The sequence below is a fragment of the Bufo bufo genome, chromosome 1, assembly GCF_905171765.1.
Source record: "Bufo bufo chromosome 1, aBufBuf1.1, whole genome shotgun sequence".
Taxonomy (NCBI): domain Eukaryota; kingdom Metazoa; phylum Chordata; class Amphibia; order Anura; family Bufonidae; genus Bufo; species Bufo bufo.
The window spans coordinates 531,876,444-531,891,681 of record NC_053389.1 but is presented as its reverse complement, the minus strand read 5'-3'; the positions used below and the strand labels follow the sequence as shown (position 1 = coordinate 531,891,681).

General features: G+C 42.7%; 1 protein-coding gene across 3 annotated transcripts in view; it reads right to left on the bottom strand.

Moving 5' to 3' along the window:
- PLXNB2 (plexin B2) overlaps positions 1-15,238 on the bottom strand; it is a 234,377-nt gene that overhangs the window by 16,839 nt on the left and 202,300 nt on the right. For all 3 annotated transcript variants that reach the window (XM_040411954.1, XM_040411944.1, XM_040411961.1), the window contains 7 exons: positions 13,211-13,331; positions 8,639-8,869; positions 7,948-8,124; positions 7,493-7,629; positions 4,681-4,781; positions 3,765-3,994; positions 3,049-3,227 (listed from right to left, as the gene is read on the bottom strand). In XM_040411954.1, the coding sequence (XP_040267888.1) occupies positions 3,049-3,227; positions 3,765-3,994; positions 4,681-4,781; positions 7,493-7,629; positions 7,948-8,124; positions 8,639-8,869; positions 13,211-13,331 (1,176 nt within the window). The remainder of the gene's footprint in view (positions 1-3,048; positions 3,228-3,764; positions 3,995-4,680; positions 4,782-7,492; positions 7,630-7,947; positions 8,125-8,638; positions 8,870-13,210; positions 13,332-15,238) is intronic.

The following is a 15,238-nucleotide window of genomic DNA, read 5'->3' as shown; positions in this document are numbered from 1 at the left end:
CCTGCAATGCTCTGCAGAACTTCTCTATCAACTCCTGTGACCAGCATTTGTCTCCTCGTTGCCTGCAGCTACACAGTAAACACTTCAGCCCTGAGTCTGTGCAGCTGAAGGGGTTAAGAATCCTGGGAGAGAGTAATAAGCAGCAGCCAGCAGTGCAGGGGGGCGTGGCCAGCACAGTGACATCTCCTGTACAGATCTCTCAGGCTTGTGCACCAACATTATCAGAGCAGGGAGAGAAGCTGACATTACAGGTCATGTGACCCTCAGTGAAATCTGAGAAACCAGCCACTGGAGATAAAGTGAGTTAATTGGAAAGCTGTTACATTTGCCTAGTTAGAAACATAGAAAGAATAAAAAAATAACTTGGACAACCCCTTTAAGTCAGAAACATCAGAGCTGTACACAAATCTCACACGGTCTCATAACAAAATTTAGTATAGGCTGCAGCACAGCAAAGCGTAACGCCCCAGATTTTTGATGAATTTATGTTTTGTGTTTCTTTTTATTGAGCTGTAGAAATTTTTATTAAAAAAATTGTAAGGAAAAGAAATTGTCCTTGGCCTCACCGACTTTACCCAATGTCTATCCAACTTCTGTTTTGAGCGTATTTTTGAATATATTTACACAAAACTACTGACATTGCTAAATCTCCCCCATACAGCTTTAAGTCTCCCTTCACATAATATACTACAAAACTGTTTGCTGTAGCAAACACTGGGGGAAGCTCTGTGCATATAGTTACTGTAATAATCTCACCAAGTGGCAGCTGCATAACAATGCAGTACTTTCATGTCAGGTAGAGAGGAAGTTCAGTACATAGCCCCTCCTTCCTTTATGCCCTGCAGCAATCACGTGGTCTGCCTCCAATGAAGATATGTATAATGTATAAATGACAAGTTTTATTGAATAATTTCCCATAAAACTATATATCAGTCTGCTCAGCTCCTCCTGCTCCATAACATGCCGCCTGCTGACTGTGCTGCATTTTGTGGTGACTGCTTCTCTTTTTAACCACCTAACTTGTTTGCCCTAGTCCAGCTCCAGCAATGGGAAAAGTAGCTAACTGGAGGGCTGCTTTAGATGCTGCTTTCTCCTAAATCAGTGATGCCCAACCTATGGCCCGCAAAGATGTGTCATGCGGCCCCCGTGCTTGCACACAGTTGCAGTACTATCAGTTTTGCGGCGCAAATGCTTTTAATGGTTTAATGGCCAGTCGGGTCGGGCCTGGCCGGCGGCAAAGCACTGCCCAGTTAGATAAGTAACCTAACCACCACCCCCGGCTCCACCCCCACCCATCAACGCTGGGTCTCGCGGGATCACGCGGGCCCTCGGCACACGCTGAATGACTGGATTGTGCGAGAACAAGACGGCGGGAGCGAAGCAGAGTAGGTAAGTATTTAAATATTTTTTTTGTATGTGTAAATGTGCACACACCGCCGGCTTTATACTCACAGGGGGGCACCTGGCAGTGCGGCACGGTGGCACGCCGGCATGGCACTGGCACTAAATCCTTCATAGGGGCCTGGCCCGGGGGCAAAATCATGAAATATATATGGGCAAAACGCAAAAAAAATAAAAATAAAAAATAAAATAAAAAAAAATTAAATATATACAGAGGGGGCAAAAAATGAAATGTATACAGAGGGGGCAAAATGGATATATATATATATATATATATGCAGAGGGGGCAAAATGGACATATATATATATGCAGAGGAGGCAAAATGGACATATATATATATGCAGAGGGGGCAAAATGGACATCTATATACACAGAGGAGGCAAAAAATGAAACCAACCCACCCACCTACACAGACCCCCTCTGGACTCTCAGCCAGGCATCAGAGCACGTTCAAGGAGAAGATGAGGACGAGTCTGATGGGAGCAGAAGGTCTATGAAGGATGTGACTGGCGAGGCGTGGTAGTGGAAGTGATTGGACCTGAGCCTATTTATTAATATGTGATCACTATGTCTAGTGGCCGTGTGGGCCGCTCCTCAGAACGCGCTTAGCAATATTAATGAGGGAGAGAGGACTCATAATATTGCATCACAAGGCATTTCTAGAGAGAGTTTCCTGCATTCCACTCCTTAGTCTTGCTATGTCCAGAGATGTTCCCCCTTGCACAGGGGAAATGCCCAGATGTGCCCCCTTGCACAGGGGTAATGCCCAGATGTGCCCCCTTGCACAGGGGTAATGCCCAGATGTGCCCCCTTGCACAGGGGTAATGCCCAGATGCGCCCCCTTGCACAGGGGTAATGCCCAGATGCGCCCCCTTTACAGTAAAAATGCCCGTATGTGCCCCTTCACAGTAAAAATGCCCATATGTGCCGCTTCACAGTAAAAATGCCCATATGTGCCCCTTCACAGTAAAAATGCCCATATGTGCCCCTTCACAGTAAAAATGCCCATATATTTGCCCCTTCACAGTAGTAATGCTCACACGTGCCCCCTCACAGTGCTTGCATTTCTTTCTGGCAAAGATACCTGGTTCTGGCCCGCGAAATTTATACCATGTCAAGTGCGGCCCTCAGACGAAAAATCGTTGGGCACCACTGTCCTAAATGGTAGCAGCTAGAAACATGCAACTGGTCTTGTTTGAAAGCTGGCATTCCAATACCAGAATGACAGCAAAATGTTCAGGACATGGGAAGATATCACTGATAGAAATCGGGATGCTGTGAATGCAGCTGAAAGTGAAAGTAAAAGCAGGTTTTACCTGCGATTATTCCAGACTCGATTTCTAACAGTGATTTCTCCTCTGTTGGACTTTAGCTGTCATTTTGGTCTTGTATGAAAGCCTGGATTATCAGCTTCCAAACAAGATCAGTTTTTAGCTGCTATCATTCAGGAGATAGTAGCATCTGAAGCAGCCCTCCCCCCTCCAGTTAGCAACTTTTCCCACTGCCCGAGCTGGACTCAGGCAAAACAGGTGGTTAAAGGAGTTTTTCGTGCCTTATGCTACATTCACACACAGGGATCTATGATGCTGTGAATTTGGATCAGGCTATCTTCTCAGTAACTGTAAAACTAGTATAGTTTGCTTTACCTTCGAAGCATCAATTTGGGATTCTTGGCCACATACTGCTCCATCAGCTCCACAAACAAGGTTCTCATGATATCTGTGTAGTACTCCAGCTTTCCATGCAAGGCAACTGTAAGCAAGGAGGCAAAATAAAGCTTCTCCCTGGCAGAAAAGTCCCTCTGGTTTTCCAGCGTGTGAATAAACTAAGAAACAATAAAAGCAATTACTATGATATAATATAGAGTTCAGTTTTTTGATACTGTTAGTGCCCCAGAGGAAAAGTTGTTAACATAAAGTAGGTCATTATCAAATAGTATTTCTGTAGAAGGTATTCATGAAAGCTATCAATTTGCAGATGAAACATTTTTTTGTGAATTCAAAAAATTTAGTTTTTAAAGCAAAAAAAAAGAAAGAAAGAAGGATTACAGAGTACAATGGACTAGTCAGCATTATGGCTAGGTTCACATCTGCAGCAGAGTTTCTGTTCGGAGCCTCAATCACAGATTCTGCCAAAAGAGGACAAACTGCCACTGCATGCAGCAGAATGATGGAAACCAGAACTGGGCTTCCATTGCTTTATTTTTTTATGTGCATATATGGAACAGAAAATTGAAAACCACCGCAGGTATGAACCTAGACATTGGAAGTAAAGAACGAGAGTGATATATGAACAAGAGAGTGTTTGAAACTTCTAATCAGGGCGATTGGAATAGAGGGACAAAAACCAGCAATGAACTCACAATTGTGAGAAATGATTTGCTGTTCAGTAGGTTTGAAAACTGGTTCAGTGCCTGCTCTACGGTTTGTCTCCTTGCTTCTGGAATATCAAGTTTCCCAGTGATCATTACATCTTTCTCCCCATCTTTGGACGGCCAGAAGAATACTCTGTCAGTGTACATTTTGTAATCCAGAAACGGAATTCCAGTTTCATTATGGTCATTTGTTTGGTCTTCCATCTCTATCATTAGATCTAAGGAAATAAAATGGATACATTTTGGATACATCCAAAAGATACAAAAATGTAAATACATCCAAAATAGAAACATGCAAGCGACAAACATTACTTTTTTCACATCTTTTCATAATAAAGGATAAAATGAATTGAAACAGAGAACGTTTAAAACGTTTAAAAACCTAAATAACTCTAACAGGGGCCCCAATGTCAAGATGTCAGCGGCAGCCTCAGCACCTTCTCCCCTCGATGTGTTGTGATATGTTTGTAGGTGGCTGGTTGATTGACTCATTTTAAAAGCCAAGCCAGTCACACATAGGCCATGACGAGAATGGGGCTCAAATTGAAATGAACCATACATGTCACTGACACATGCAAGTCTATGTGGAAGCAGGGTTACTGGGATCAGAGCGGACATCTCAACATTAGGGCTCATGCACACGACCGTATGTATTTTGCGGAACAGACGGCCCCTAATAGAACAGTACTATCCTTGTCCGTAGTGTGGAACGGCCATACGGAAACGGAATGGACACGGAGTAACTTCCTTTTCTTGCGGACCAATTGAAATGAATGGTTCCGCAGACGGTTGGATACAGAAAGAAAATACGTTTGCGTGCATGAGCCTTTGGGCTGCCTTTCTTGCATATCTTTCCATTTGTAACTATACAGAGTCTTTCCACAACCAGATACTATTGGTTTACCTGTGAATTCCTTCTTGCAGCGGTCTCGGACACTTTCTTCTAGTCCTTCTAGTTGCAGTTTAACTTTTTCATATTCTCGCTCTGCCTGCTGACTTTTCCTCCTTTGGACAAAATATCAAACATCAGACACAAACGCTAAGGACTCAACAGGAACAGGATCTGCTGTGATCTATTACCATTCCAGTGCAGCCAAAACAACAGCTCATTTTGACTTTCAGGTGTAAAGGGAATGTGTCGCCTGTCATTTTTTTCTGCCAATTTAAACCAGCTAGTCTCGGACACAATTTTTTTTTTAGGATCTGATTTCATTTTAGGATTGTTTATTCTGTTTCCTGAACATGACTATGGCGGCTGCCATCTTGCCTGAGCTGTTAACACAGACTGACGTCTATGGCAGTTTCCAGACAGAGATCATTGTGCATGAAAGAAGTAGCAGGGCTGTGATATCACCTACTGTATATGGTGGATTCAGTGTTATCAATATATACAGTAGGTGTATATTGCATTGTAAAGTCATCTGAACAGACCAAGAAAGGGTGCCTGTAATTAGGCTTAGAGCAAAAACAGGAGGATTTTAAAAGGAATCTGTCACTAGTTTTCTGCTGCCCTCAGTTTTAAATCCGAATAGATCCAGCACATGCCAATGAGTCCCCATATTCATGAGCTCACGGCTCTCCCCGCCCACCTGCCTCTGATGGACAGGCAAAGCCAAGAGCTCATGAATATTGAGGACTCATGGGCATGTGCTGGAGCTGTTCAGCCAACTTTAGATTCCTATTTTAAAAAGGTTTTTAAATATGCAGATAGGAATACAGTAGTAATTCACTGAAGTCTTGTGCGACTTTGGGTGAGACGAGGTTTGGCTCCACAGAGCAAATACATTTTAACGCTGTATGGAAACAGCATTAATATTAAAGTTTTTGAACAAATCGATTTCGGATCTATGATCCAAAGGTCGATTCACACAAGCCTTTCATAGGCAGAGTACTCACTTGTTGGATTTGATCGGCAGGGGTGCTGGCATTTGCCCCCCGCTGATCTGATATTTATGACCACAGATCCTCCAAAAATACGGATGACCTCCACGTACATTCAATATTTTGCGGAACGGAACAGCTGGCCCCTAATAGAAAAGTCCTATCCTTGTCCGTAATGCGGACAATAATAAGACATGTTCTATCTTTTTGCGGAACGGACATACGGAAACGGAACACACACAGAGTAACTTTCTTTGTTTTGCCGAAGCATTGAAATGAATGGTTCCGCATACGGTCTGCAAAAAAACCGGAATGGACACAGAAAGAAAATATGTTTGTGTGCATGAGCCGTAAGTCATCAATATTACAAATGCAGACAACCCCTTTAAACTATTATAATGTATTTCAAAATGTTTTGCAAGAGTCTACTATAGTGCATTTCTACACGTGCCATTTTTTGGTTGCTTTACCTCCCAAAAATATAAAAAAGAAAAAAAAAAAAAGAAAAGAAAAGGTGATCAAAATAATCACCCTGCAAAAAATGAGCCCTCACACAGCTCCGCAGATATGAATATAAAAAACATATGAGGTCATATTCGGAAGATGCAAAGAAAAAGTATTCTTTTCAAAGTTTTTATTTTTTATTTTTATTTTTTTAAGGATTAAAACAATAAAAACTATAAAAATTTGATTTGCTGTAATCGTGCTGACCAGCAGAATGAGATTAACGTCATTTTTATCGCATAGGGAACACTGTAAAAATAAAACCCATGCGGCAGAATTTCATTATTTTTTCCAATTCTACCCAGTTTAAAATCTTTTCCCAGCCTGCCACTACATAATATGCAATATTAAATGGTGCCATTAAAAAGTACAACTTGTTCTGCAAAAAATAAAAGTGAACGGAAAAATAATAAAGATATGGCTCATGGAAAGCATGGTGCAAAAAAGGAAAGTGAATATTTTTTTTTTTTTTTAAATCACTGCATCTGAAAGGGGTTAATGTCATGCACGCTGTATTGTCCACTGACAGAACAAGTTATACTGAATCTTTTCCCATAAGACTATATATCAATCTGCTCAGCTCCTCCTGCTGTATAACAAGCCGTCTGCAGATTGCACTGCATTTTGTGGTGACAGGTTCCTTTTAAAGGGGTTTTCCAGTTATAAATATCTTAAAGGGGTTTTGCCACTTCAGCAAGTGGCAATTATTACGTAGAGAAAGTTAATACAAGCCACATACTAATATATTTTTATTACCCATATCGCTTCCTTTGCTGGCTCAATTCATTTTTCCATCAATTTTTACGCCGCTCATTTCCATGGTTACGACCACCCTGCAATCCAGCGGCAGTGGTCATGTTTGGACACTATAGGAAAAAAATGCCAGCTTCTCTGGTGGCCCAGACTGCATAGTGTGCAAGCACAGCCACTGCTGCTGGACTACAGCGTGGTCGTAAGCATGTAAACGAGCAGTGTATAATGTGATAGAAAAATGAATTCAGTCAGCAAAGGAAGCAATACAATCACAGTACATTAGTAAGTGTCTTGTAGTAACTTTGTCTACATGATAAATGTCATTAGCTGAAGTGAGACAACCCCTTTAAGTAATCCCCCTCAGCAGCATACCGCCTGTAGAAGAAGTTTCACACTTACCTGCTCCATGTTCCCCCGGTCTTTCTTTTACCAGCGGCAGGCTATAGAATTATAACCGTAAACCCCTTTAGGATTGCAGTTCATTGTATCACAAGCCGCATACAGACTACCAAGGTGGTCACGCACATTCAGGTTATTATATCCATACTTGTATTAGGTCAACTTGAGGCACTACATACCTATAGAAGTAGACAGCTATGACAATGATTAGGATCATTGGTATGAGCACTACTGGAATAATTATGTGTAAGGGAATTGCTGGGGACTGTCCATATTCTACTTTTCCCAGTATCCATTCTCGGTTTCCAAATTTAACCTATGCAAGACAAAAATGTTAAACATTTAAAAACAAAATCCCACCATTTCACAGCCCACCTTTACTGGGGAAAGAATTTACAGTAACCAGATGGCAACATGAGAGGGGAAAAGATACCCGAGCAAACATGTATGGTCATTTATCAAACTGGTGTAAAGTAGAACTGGCTTAGTTGTCCATAGCAACCAATCAGATTCCACCTTTCATTTTGGAAAGATCCTTTGGAAAATGAAAGGCGGAATCTGATTGGTTGCGATGGGCAACTAAGCCAGTTCTACTATACACCAGTTCGATAAAAGACCCCAATGATGTCCATACCGTGAACTCTGGCAAGTTGTCTGTGGTGTCTCTCTTATGGCGCTTTCTGGGCGGAGGTTGTTCTTCAGGTGGAACACAGTACAAGTCTGTTGCAGTTAAAGTATTTATCTTGCAAACGCCTTCACCAACAAAAGCTTTTGCCTCTTCTATGGTCATTGCGGAATTGAGGTTATTGCCCTAAATACCAAGAACAGAAAGTGAATAAACCAATACATAAACTGCAATACTGTCATAAAAATGTAGACAAATGTTTGCCTTTTTTTGGGGTACATTTTGGATGCGGTTACGCATCAAGTGAGACAGAATGGGTGGCTAGTCTACAATAAGCCTTCTAAGCATCTTCAATTATACATTTATGACCAAGGAAAATGTTCTTTCTAGAAGAATGGAATTTGCCATTGGTTAGCTTACGATAATTTACATAGTTAAAAAAGTCAATAGACACTAGAGGGCAGTATAAGCAAATTAGTTAACATGTTCACGTTCTTGGCCTGGAAATCTTTTTTATTCACCTTAATTTGACCCAATGTTGAAGTGAAATGTAATATACGTTTTAAAAAAATAAAATAAAATAGTAATGATAGAACACTTGCCCTCAACAACTAAGCCACACAAGCGAGGACTTCACAAGGATCAAATGCAGACAAGCTTACCATATCCACACCATCAGCAAGGTATTCAGTATAGTTACCTTGGCATTTATGAGATTGTTCACTTGTTTTTTGATCCCATCTGTGAAGTTATCAAAAGTAGGATCATGGAGATAATTGAAAGAGAGATCAGTTGTCTGCAGAGGTGTCACAAACCCATCCATTTGAATCACTACAATAACCTCCGAGTTCTGGTAATTTTCCGGTACTTGAGGAGAGGAGAATATTATTACGGTGTCATCAACTTTCTCAAGGATGTCTTCCTTTTCTATCTGTTAAGAATAAAGTGAGAAAACTGCTGACCTCTCAAATAACATACTATGGATAACTGACATTTATACACAGTTAATAGAGCACAGTAAAACGTATCGACGACCAGAACGATGCCAGCCCTGGGTACTAGTAAAACAGACCTCATTTAGGCTACTTTCACACTAGCGTTCGGAGCGGATCCGTCTGATGTTTCATCAGACAGATCCGCTCCTATAATGCAGACGTTTGCATCCGTTCAGAACGGATCCGTCTGCATTATAACTTAGAAAATTTTCTAAGTCTGAAAGTAGCCTGAGCGGATCCGTTCAGACTTTACATTGAAAGTCAATGGGGGACGGATCCGTTTGAAGATTGAGCCATATGGTGTCATCTTCAAGCGGATCTGTCCCCATTGACTTCCATTATAAGTCTGGACGGATCCGCTCGCCTCCGCACGGCCAGGCGGACACCCGAACGCTGCAAGCAGCGTTCAGGTGTCCGCTCACTGAGCGGAGCGGAGGCTGAACGCTGGCAGACTGATGCATTCTGAGCGGATCCACGTCCACTGAGAATGCATTAGGGCTGGACGGATGCGTTCGGGGCCGCTCGTAAGCCCCTTCAAACGGAGCTCACGAGCGGACACCTGAACGCAGGTGTGAAAGTAGCCTTAGCCACGTTTTGGTATACTGTATATAAAACCGGTTTCAAACAATGCTTCTTTCACCGTGTGGAGGATAGCTGATAAATGACCAGCTCTTGTTTCCAGAATAACAGTAGGCTTGTTAACAAACAGGTAAACTGAACCAAATGCAGAATATACTAACAAAACACAAACCACAGAAAAACTGCATGAATACTTAAACCAACACGAAAAATCAAAAAATTAATCATACAAGAAAACAGCAAATAATCTTGCCCCAGTGTTTTGTAATGTGCAGAACTTCCTGCATTTTCTGAAACAAATAGGCTTTTAAAAATCCAGACGACAAAACAGGAGTTAATCTCCAGCTGATCTCTTCCATTTTTGGCAGTGAAATGACTATGGGGGATGTGGATTAAAGGGGAATTCCAGTTATAAAAACGTATTCACAGTATAGGGGATAATTATCAAATTGTTGAGGGTCCCATCTCTTGGACCCCACCAATCATGGGAACGGGGTCCTTGTACCCAGTGGAGGCCCCCTGAAATAGACAGAGCGGATCCATTCATTTCTATGGGATCGCCGGAGACAGCCGATACAAATCAGGTTCGGATTGCTGTATACGAACCAGATTCTTTTAAAAACTTTATTAAGAATATGGGCACTGTCAAACTGTAAAATGTATGGGCTCCGCGGAGGCCTTTCCAAAGTTGTAGCAATGCATTTATTTGCAGAAATTACTATATCAAAATACGAAACTCTGCTTCGTGCCTCATTAATGAAGGGATAAAGTTGTAGAGAAGAGTAATGCAGCGTTCTAAAAAATATCCCAAGCTCTGAATATCTCAGAGAGCACTGTTCAATCCATCATACGAAAATGGAAGGAGTATGGCACAACGGCAAACCTAACAAGACATGGCCGTCCACCTAAGGCTACTTTCACACTAGCGTTCGGAGCGGATCCGTCTGATGTTTCATCAGACGGATCCGCTCCGATAATGCAGACGTTCGCATCCGTTCAGAACGGATGCGTCTGCATTAAAACTTAGAAAATTTTCTAAGTGTGAAAGTTGTCTGAGCGGATCCGTTCAGACTTTACATTGAAAGTCAATGGGGAACGGATCCGCTTGAAGATTGAGCCATATTGTGTCATCTTCAAGCGGATCCGTCCCCATTGACTTACATTGTAAGTCTGGACGGATCCGCTCGCCTCCGCACGGCCAGGCGGACACCCGAACGCTGCAAGCAGCGTTCAGGTGTCCGCTCACTGAGCGGAGCGGAGGCTGAACGCTGGCAGGCGGATGCATTCTCAGTGGATCCGCCTCCACTGAGAATGCATTGCGGCCAGACGGATGCGTTCGGGGCCGCTCGTGAGCCCCTTCAAACGGTGCGCACGAGCGGACACCCGAACGCTAGTGTGAAAGTAGCCTAAACTGACAGCACTAATTGGAGACGCAGGCATGAGGCCCATGGTCTCTCTGGAGGAGCTGCAGTGATCCACAGCTCAGGTGGGAGAATCTGTCTATAGGACAACGATTAGCCATGAACTCCACAAAACTGCCCTTTATGGAAGAGTGGCAAGAAGAAAGCCATTTGCAATTTTTCCACAAGCCATGTAGGGGACACAGCAAACACATGGAAGAAGGTGCTCTGGTTAGATAACACCAAAGAAGAACTTTGGCCTAAAAGCAAAAATGGGCGGCAGAAATCTAACACTGCACATCACCCTGAACACACCATCTTCAGCTCAGACAGGGAAAAGCTGGTGAGAGTTGATGGGAAGATGGAGGGAGTGAAACACAATCCTGGAGGAAAACCGGGTAAAGGCTGCAAAAGACTTGAGGAGGTTCCTAAACATACAGCCAGAGCTACAATGGAATGGTTTAGATAAAAGCATAGTCATGAATTAGAATGGCATAATCAACGTCCTGACCTAAATCCCATTGAGAATCTGTGGCAAGAAAATTGCTGTTCACAGACGCTCTACATCCAATCTGACTAAGGCTACTTTCACACTCGCGTTTGGTGCGGATCCGTCTGGTATAATGCAAATGCTTGTATCCGTTCAGAACGGATCCGTTTGCATTATTCATTAAAAAAAAAAAGTCTAAGTCAAAACGTATCCATCTTGACTTACATTGAAAGTCAATGGGGGGCGGATCCGTTTTCAATTGCACCATATTGTGTCAGTGAAAAACGGATCCGTCCCCATTGACTTACATTGTAAGTCGGGACGGATCCGTTTGGCTCCGCATAGTCAGACGGTCACCAAAACGCTGCAAGCTGTGTTTTAGTGACAGTCTAAAAAACGCAACGGAGACCAAACGCAGCCAAATTGATGCATTCTGAACGGATCCTTATCCATTCAAAATGCATTGGGGCTGAACTGATCCGTTTTGGGCTGCTTGTGAGAGCCCTGAAACGGATCTCACAAGCGGACCCAGAAACGCCAGTGTGAAAGTAGCCTAAGCTTGAGCTATTTTGTAAAGAAGAATGGGCAAAAATGTCAGCCTCTAGATGTGCAGATAGCTGATAGAGACATACCCCAAAAGACTTGCAGCTCTAATTGCAGTAAAAGGTGGTCCTACAAAATATTGACTTAGGCTACTTTCACATTAGCGTTTTTCTTTTCCGGCATAGAGTTCCGTCACAGGGGTTCTATACCGGAAAAGAACTGATCAGGTATAATCCTCATGCATTCTGAATGGAGAGCATTCCGTTCAGGATGCATCAGGATGTCTTCGGTTCAGTCATTTTGACTGATCAGGCAAAAGAGAAAACCGTAGCATGCTACGGTTTTATCTCCGGATCCGGCGTTTTTTTCCATAGGAATGTATTAGTGCATTCAAAATACCGGATCCGTCCTTCCGGTCTGCGCATGCGCAGACCTTTAAAAATGAGAAGAAAAAGAAAAAGGATCCGTTTTGCCTGATGACACCGGAAAAACGGATCTGGTATTGCAATGCATTTTTCTGACTGATCAGGATCCTGATCAGTCTAAAAAATGCCTGATCAGTCAGAAAAAATGACATCCGTTTGCATACAGTTTGCCTGATCAGGCAGTCAGTTCAGGCAACGGAACTGCCTGCCGGAATCAAACAACGCAAGTGTGAAAGTACCCTAAGGGGGGCTGAATACTAATGCACACCACACCTTTGAGATTTTTATTTATTAACTATTTTGAAAACCATGTATCATTATCTTTCCACTTCACACATAGTTACTACTTTGTGTTGGTCTATCGTATAAAATCCCAATAAAATACCTTTAAGTTTATTGTTGTAACGTGCAAAAATGTGGAAAAGTCCAAAACGCATTCAGTTCAGTCCCTCCAACAGTATTTGGCCGGAAAAAAAATACCACAGAATGGTGCGGTATTTTCTCCGGCAAAACACTTGCCGGAATGCCGGATCCGCATTAATTTCCATTAAAATTTATTATTGCCGGATCCGGTACCAAGTGTTCCGTAAAACCGGATCCGGTTTCCCGGTCTGCACATGCGCAGACCTTTAAAATGCGAAAAAAATAAATACTGGATCCGTTTTTCCAGATGACACCGGAGAGACGGATCCAGGATTTCAATGCATTTGTCAGACTGATCCGCATCTGGATCAGTCTACAAATGATATCCGTTTGCATACGGATTTCCAGATACGGCAGGCAGTTCCAGCAACCTGCCGGATCCTCACAGCGCAAGTGTGAAAGTACCCTAATACTTACTATATGCCAGCCATGATCCTCCAGTTCTCTTTTCTCTCTTCTTGTTTGCAATGTGGCCATCATGCTGAAATGCTGCACAAGATTAAATCCTATCCCAGAAATGGTGATATTTCTTCCTCCACTGAATAAATAAAAAAAAAGTACATCACCACTGCGTACTACAGTCACAGTTCAAGTCTTAGTTTAGATAAACAGCCATTCTAAGCCGAGCATTCCTGCTGTTCATAGCTTTAGGCATTTCAAGTGAATGAGGACTAACTAGTTATAGGCCCCTTTCACACGAGCGAGTTTTCTCCGCGGGTGCAATGTGTGACGTGAACGCATAGCACCCGCACTGAATCCTGACCCATTCATTTCAATGGGTCTGTGTACATCAGCGTTTCTTTTTCCACGCATCAGTTCTGCGTTGCGTGAAAAAACGCAGCATGTTCTATATTCTGTGTTTTTCACGCAGCCCTGGCCGCACAGAAATAAATGGGGCTTCAGTGAAAAACGCATTGCATCCGGAGGCAAGTGCGGATTCAATGTGTTTTTCACTGATGGTTGCTAAGAGACATTGTTTGTAAAGCTTCAGTTTTTTATCACGCGCGTGAAAAACACATCAAAACACATTGCACCCGCGCTTAAAAAAACAGACAAAATTCTGTGAACTTGCTTGCAAAATGGTGCGAGTTTCATTGAACGCATCCGTATCCAACTCGTGTGAAAGGGGCCATACACTGTTATTTGGTGCTTTTTACAAGTAAAAACTGCAAATCAGTGCAAACACCTTGATATCAATGCATCCCCACATCAGGTATATTATGAATTACAAACTGCTAGTAAGAGCAATATACAGACCGCACTTGTGCTAATTGTCTGACATAAACAATATGTCATTGAACTGCAATGAACACAATAGTGATGCTCCTATTCAGAAGACCAGTTATCCTCTCTTGAGATGTAGGTCTCGATCTTTCTAATTCTGACTATACATACTCCTGATTTTCCCAACTTGATCAGCGCACTCTTAAAAATCCACAAGGTTTCCTGGTGTAGCAAACCGTGCTAGGAGCCCCCAAAATGTGTGGATTATGTGCATCCCCACTGTCTGCTCTACGTGTTGCCACTACTAGTGGACACATCTGCTGGACGTTACCGTCTGTGAGGTGAGCCACCAGCCAGGGCTCCTCTGCTTGATTTGCTAAGCAAAGAAACCTTGTGGATTTTTAAGACTGTACTGACCCAGCTGAAAGCAGCCATTGGGAGCACATACCAGTCGCAATGAGAAAGATCGAGACATACATCTCACGGGAGGATAACAGGTTCTGGTCTTCTGAATAGGAGCCTTACTTCTGAGTTTACTAACACATTCATTTATTTCAGGGTGTTAGCATTTGTGGTGCCGTGAGTGGAAGGCACCAGCACTCTGCTGCTATATATTGCATTATAAAACTGAATGCTGTTGGCAAGCATTGCTGCTGCAATTAATGGCGTACATACAGCTTTTCTCAGCTGACCACTCTCTCTCATAACTCCCCCATACACATAGAGACTAGGGATGAGCGAACTTGTGTTTCAAGTTCGGCGTACAAGCTTCGCGTTATCTAAGATTTCCGTCATGGATTTGGTTATCACGGACTATAACTTCTGGTCTGTGGTAGTGGAATCCACAACAGAATTCTTAGATAACCGGAACCTTGTACGCCAAACTTGAAACACAAGTTCGCTCAACACTAATTGAGACACCTCTGGCTGTGGCTCATCTCCTGGGAGAACAAAAAAAAAAAAATTCTATTAACCCAATCCTTCTCTCCCCAGACATCACTTTTTGGGGGAGAACCGGGAGCTCTCCATATTCATTAGACCGCAGACCCACCAGACCTGATGCATTTTGCCAATGGCTTTGTCTGTTTTTTTTAAGTATCAGTTGTGATCAGCCAACATCAGTTTTTGTCATTTCCGTCACAGGTCAGTTATTTTTGACTGAAGAAATGCATGCAGTACTGCTTCTGCCACAAATAACTGATCACTGATGGAAGTGACACA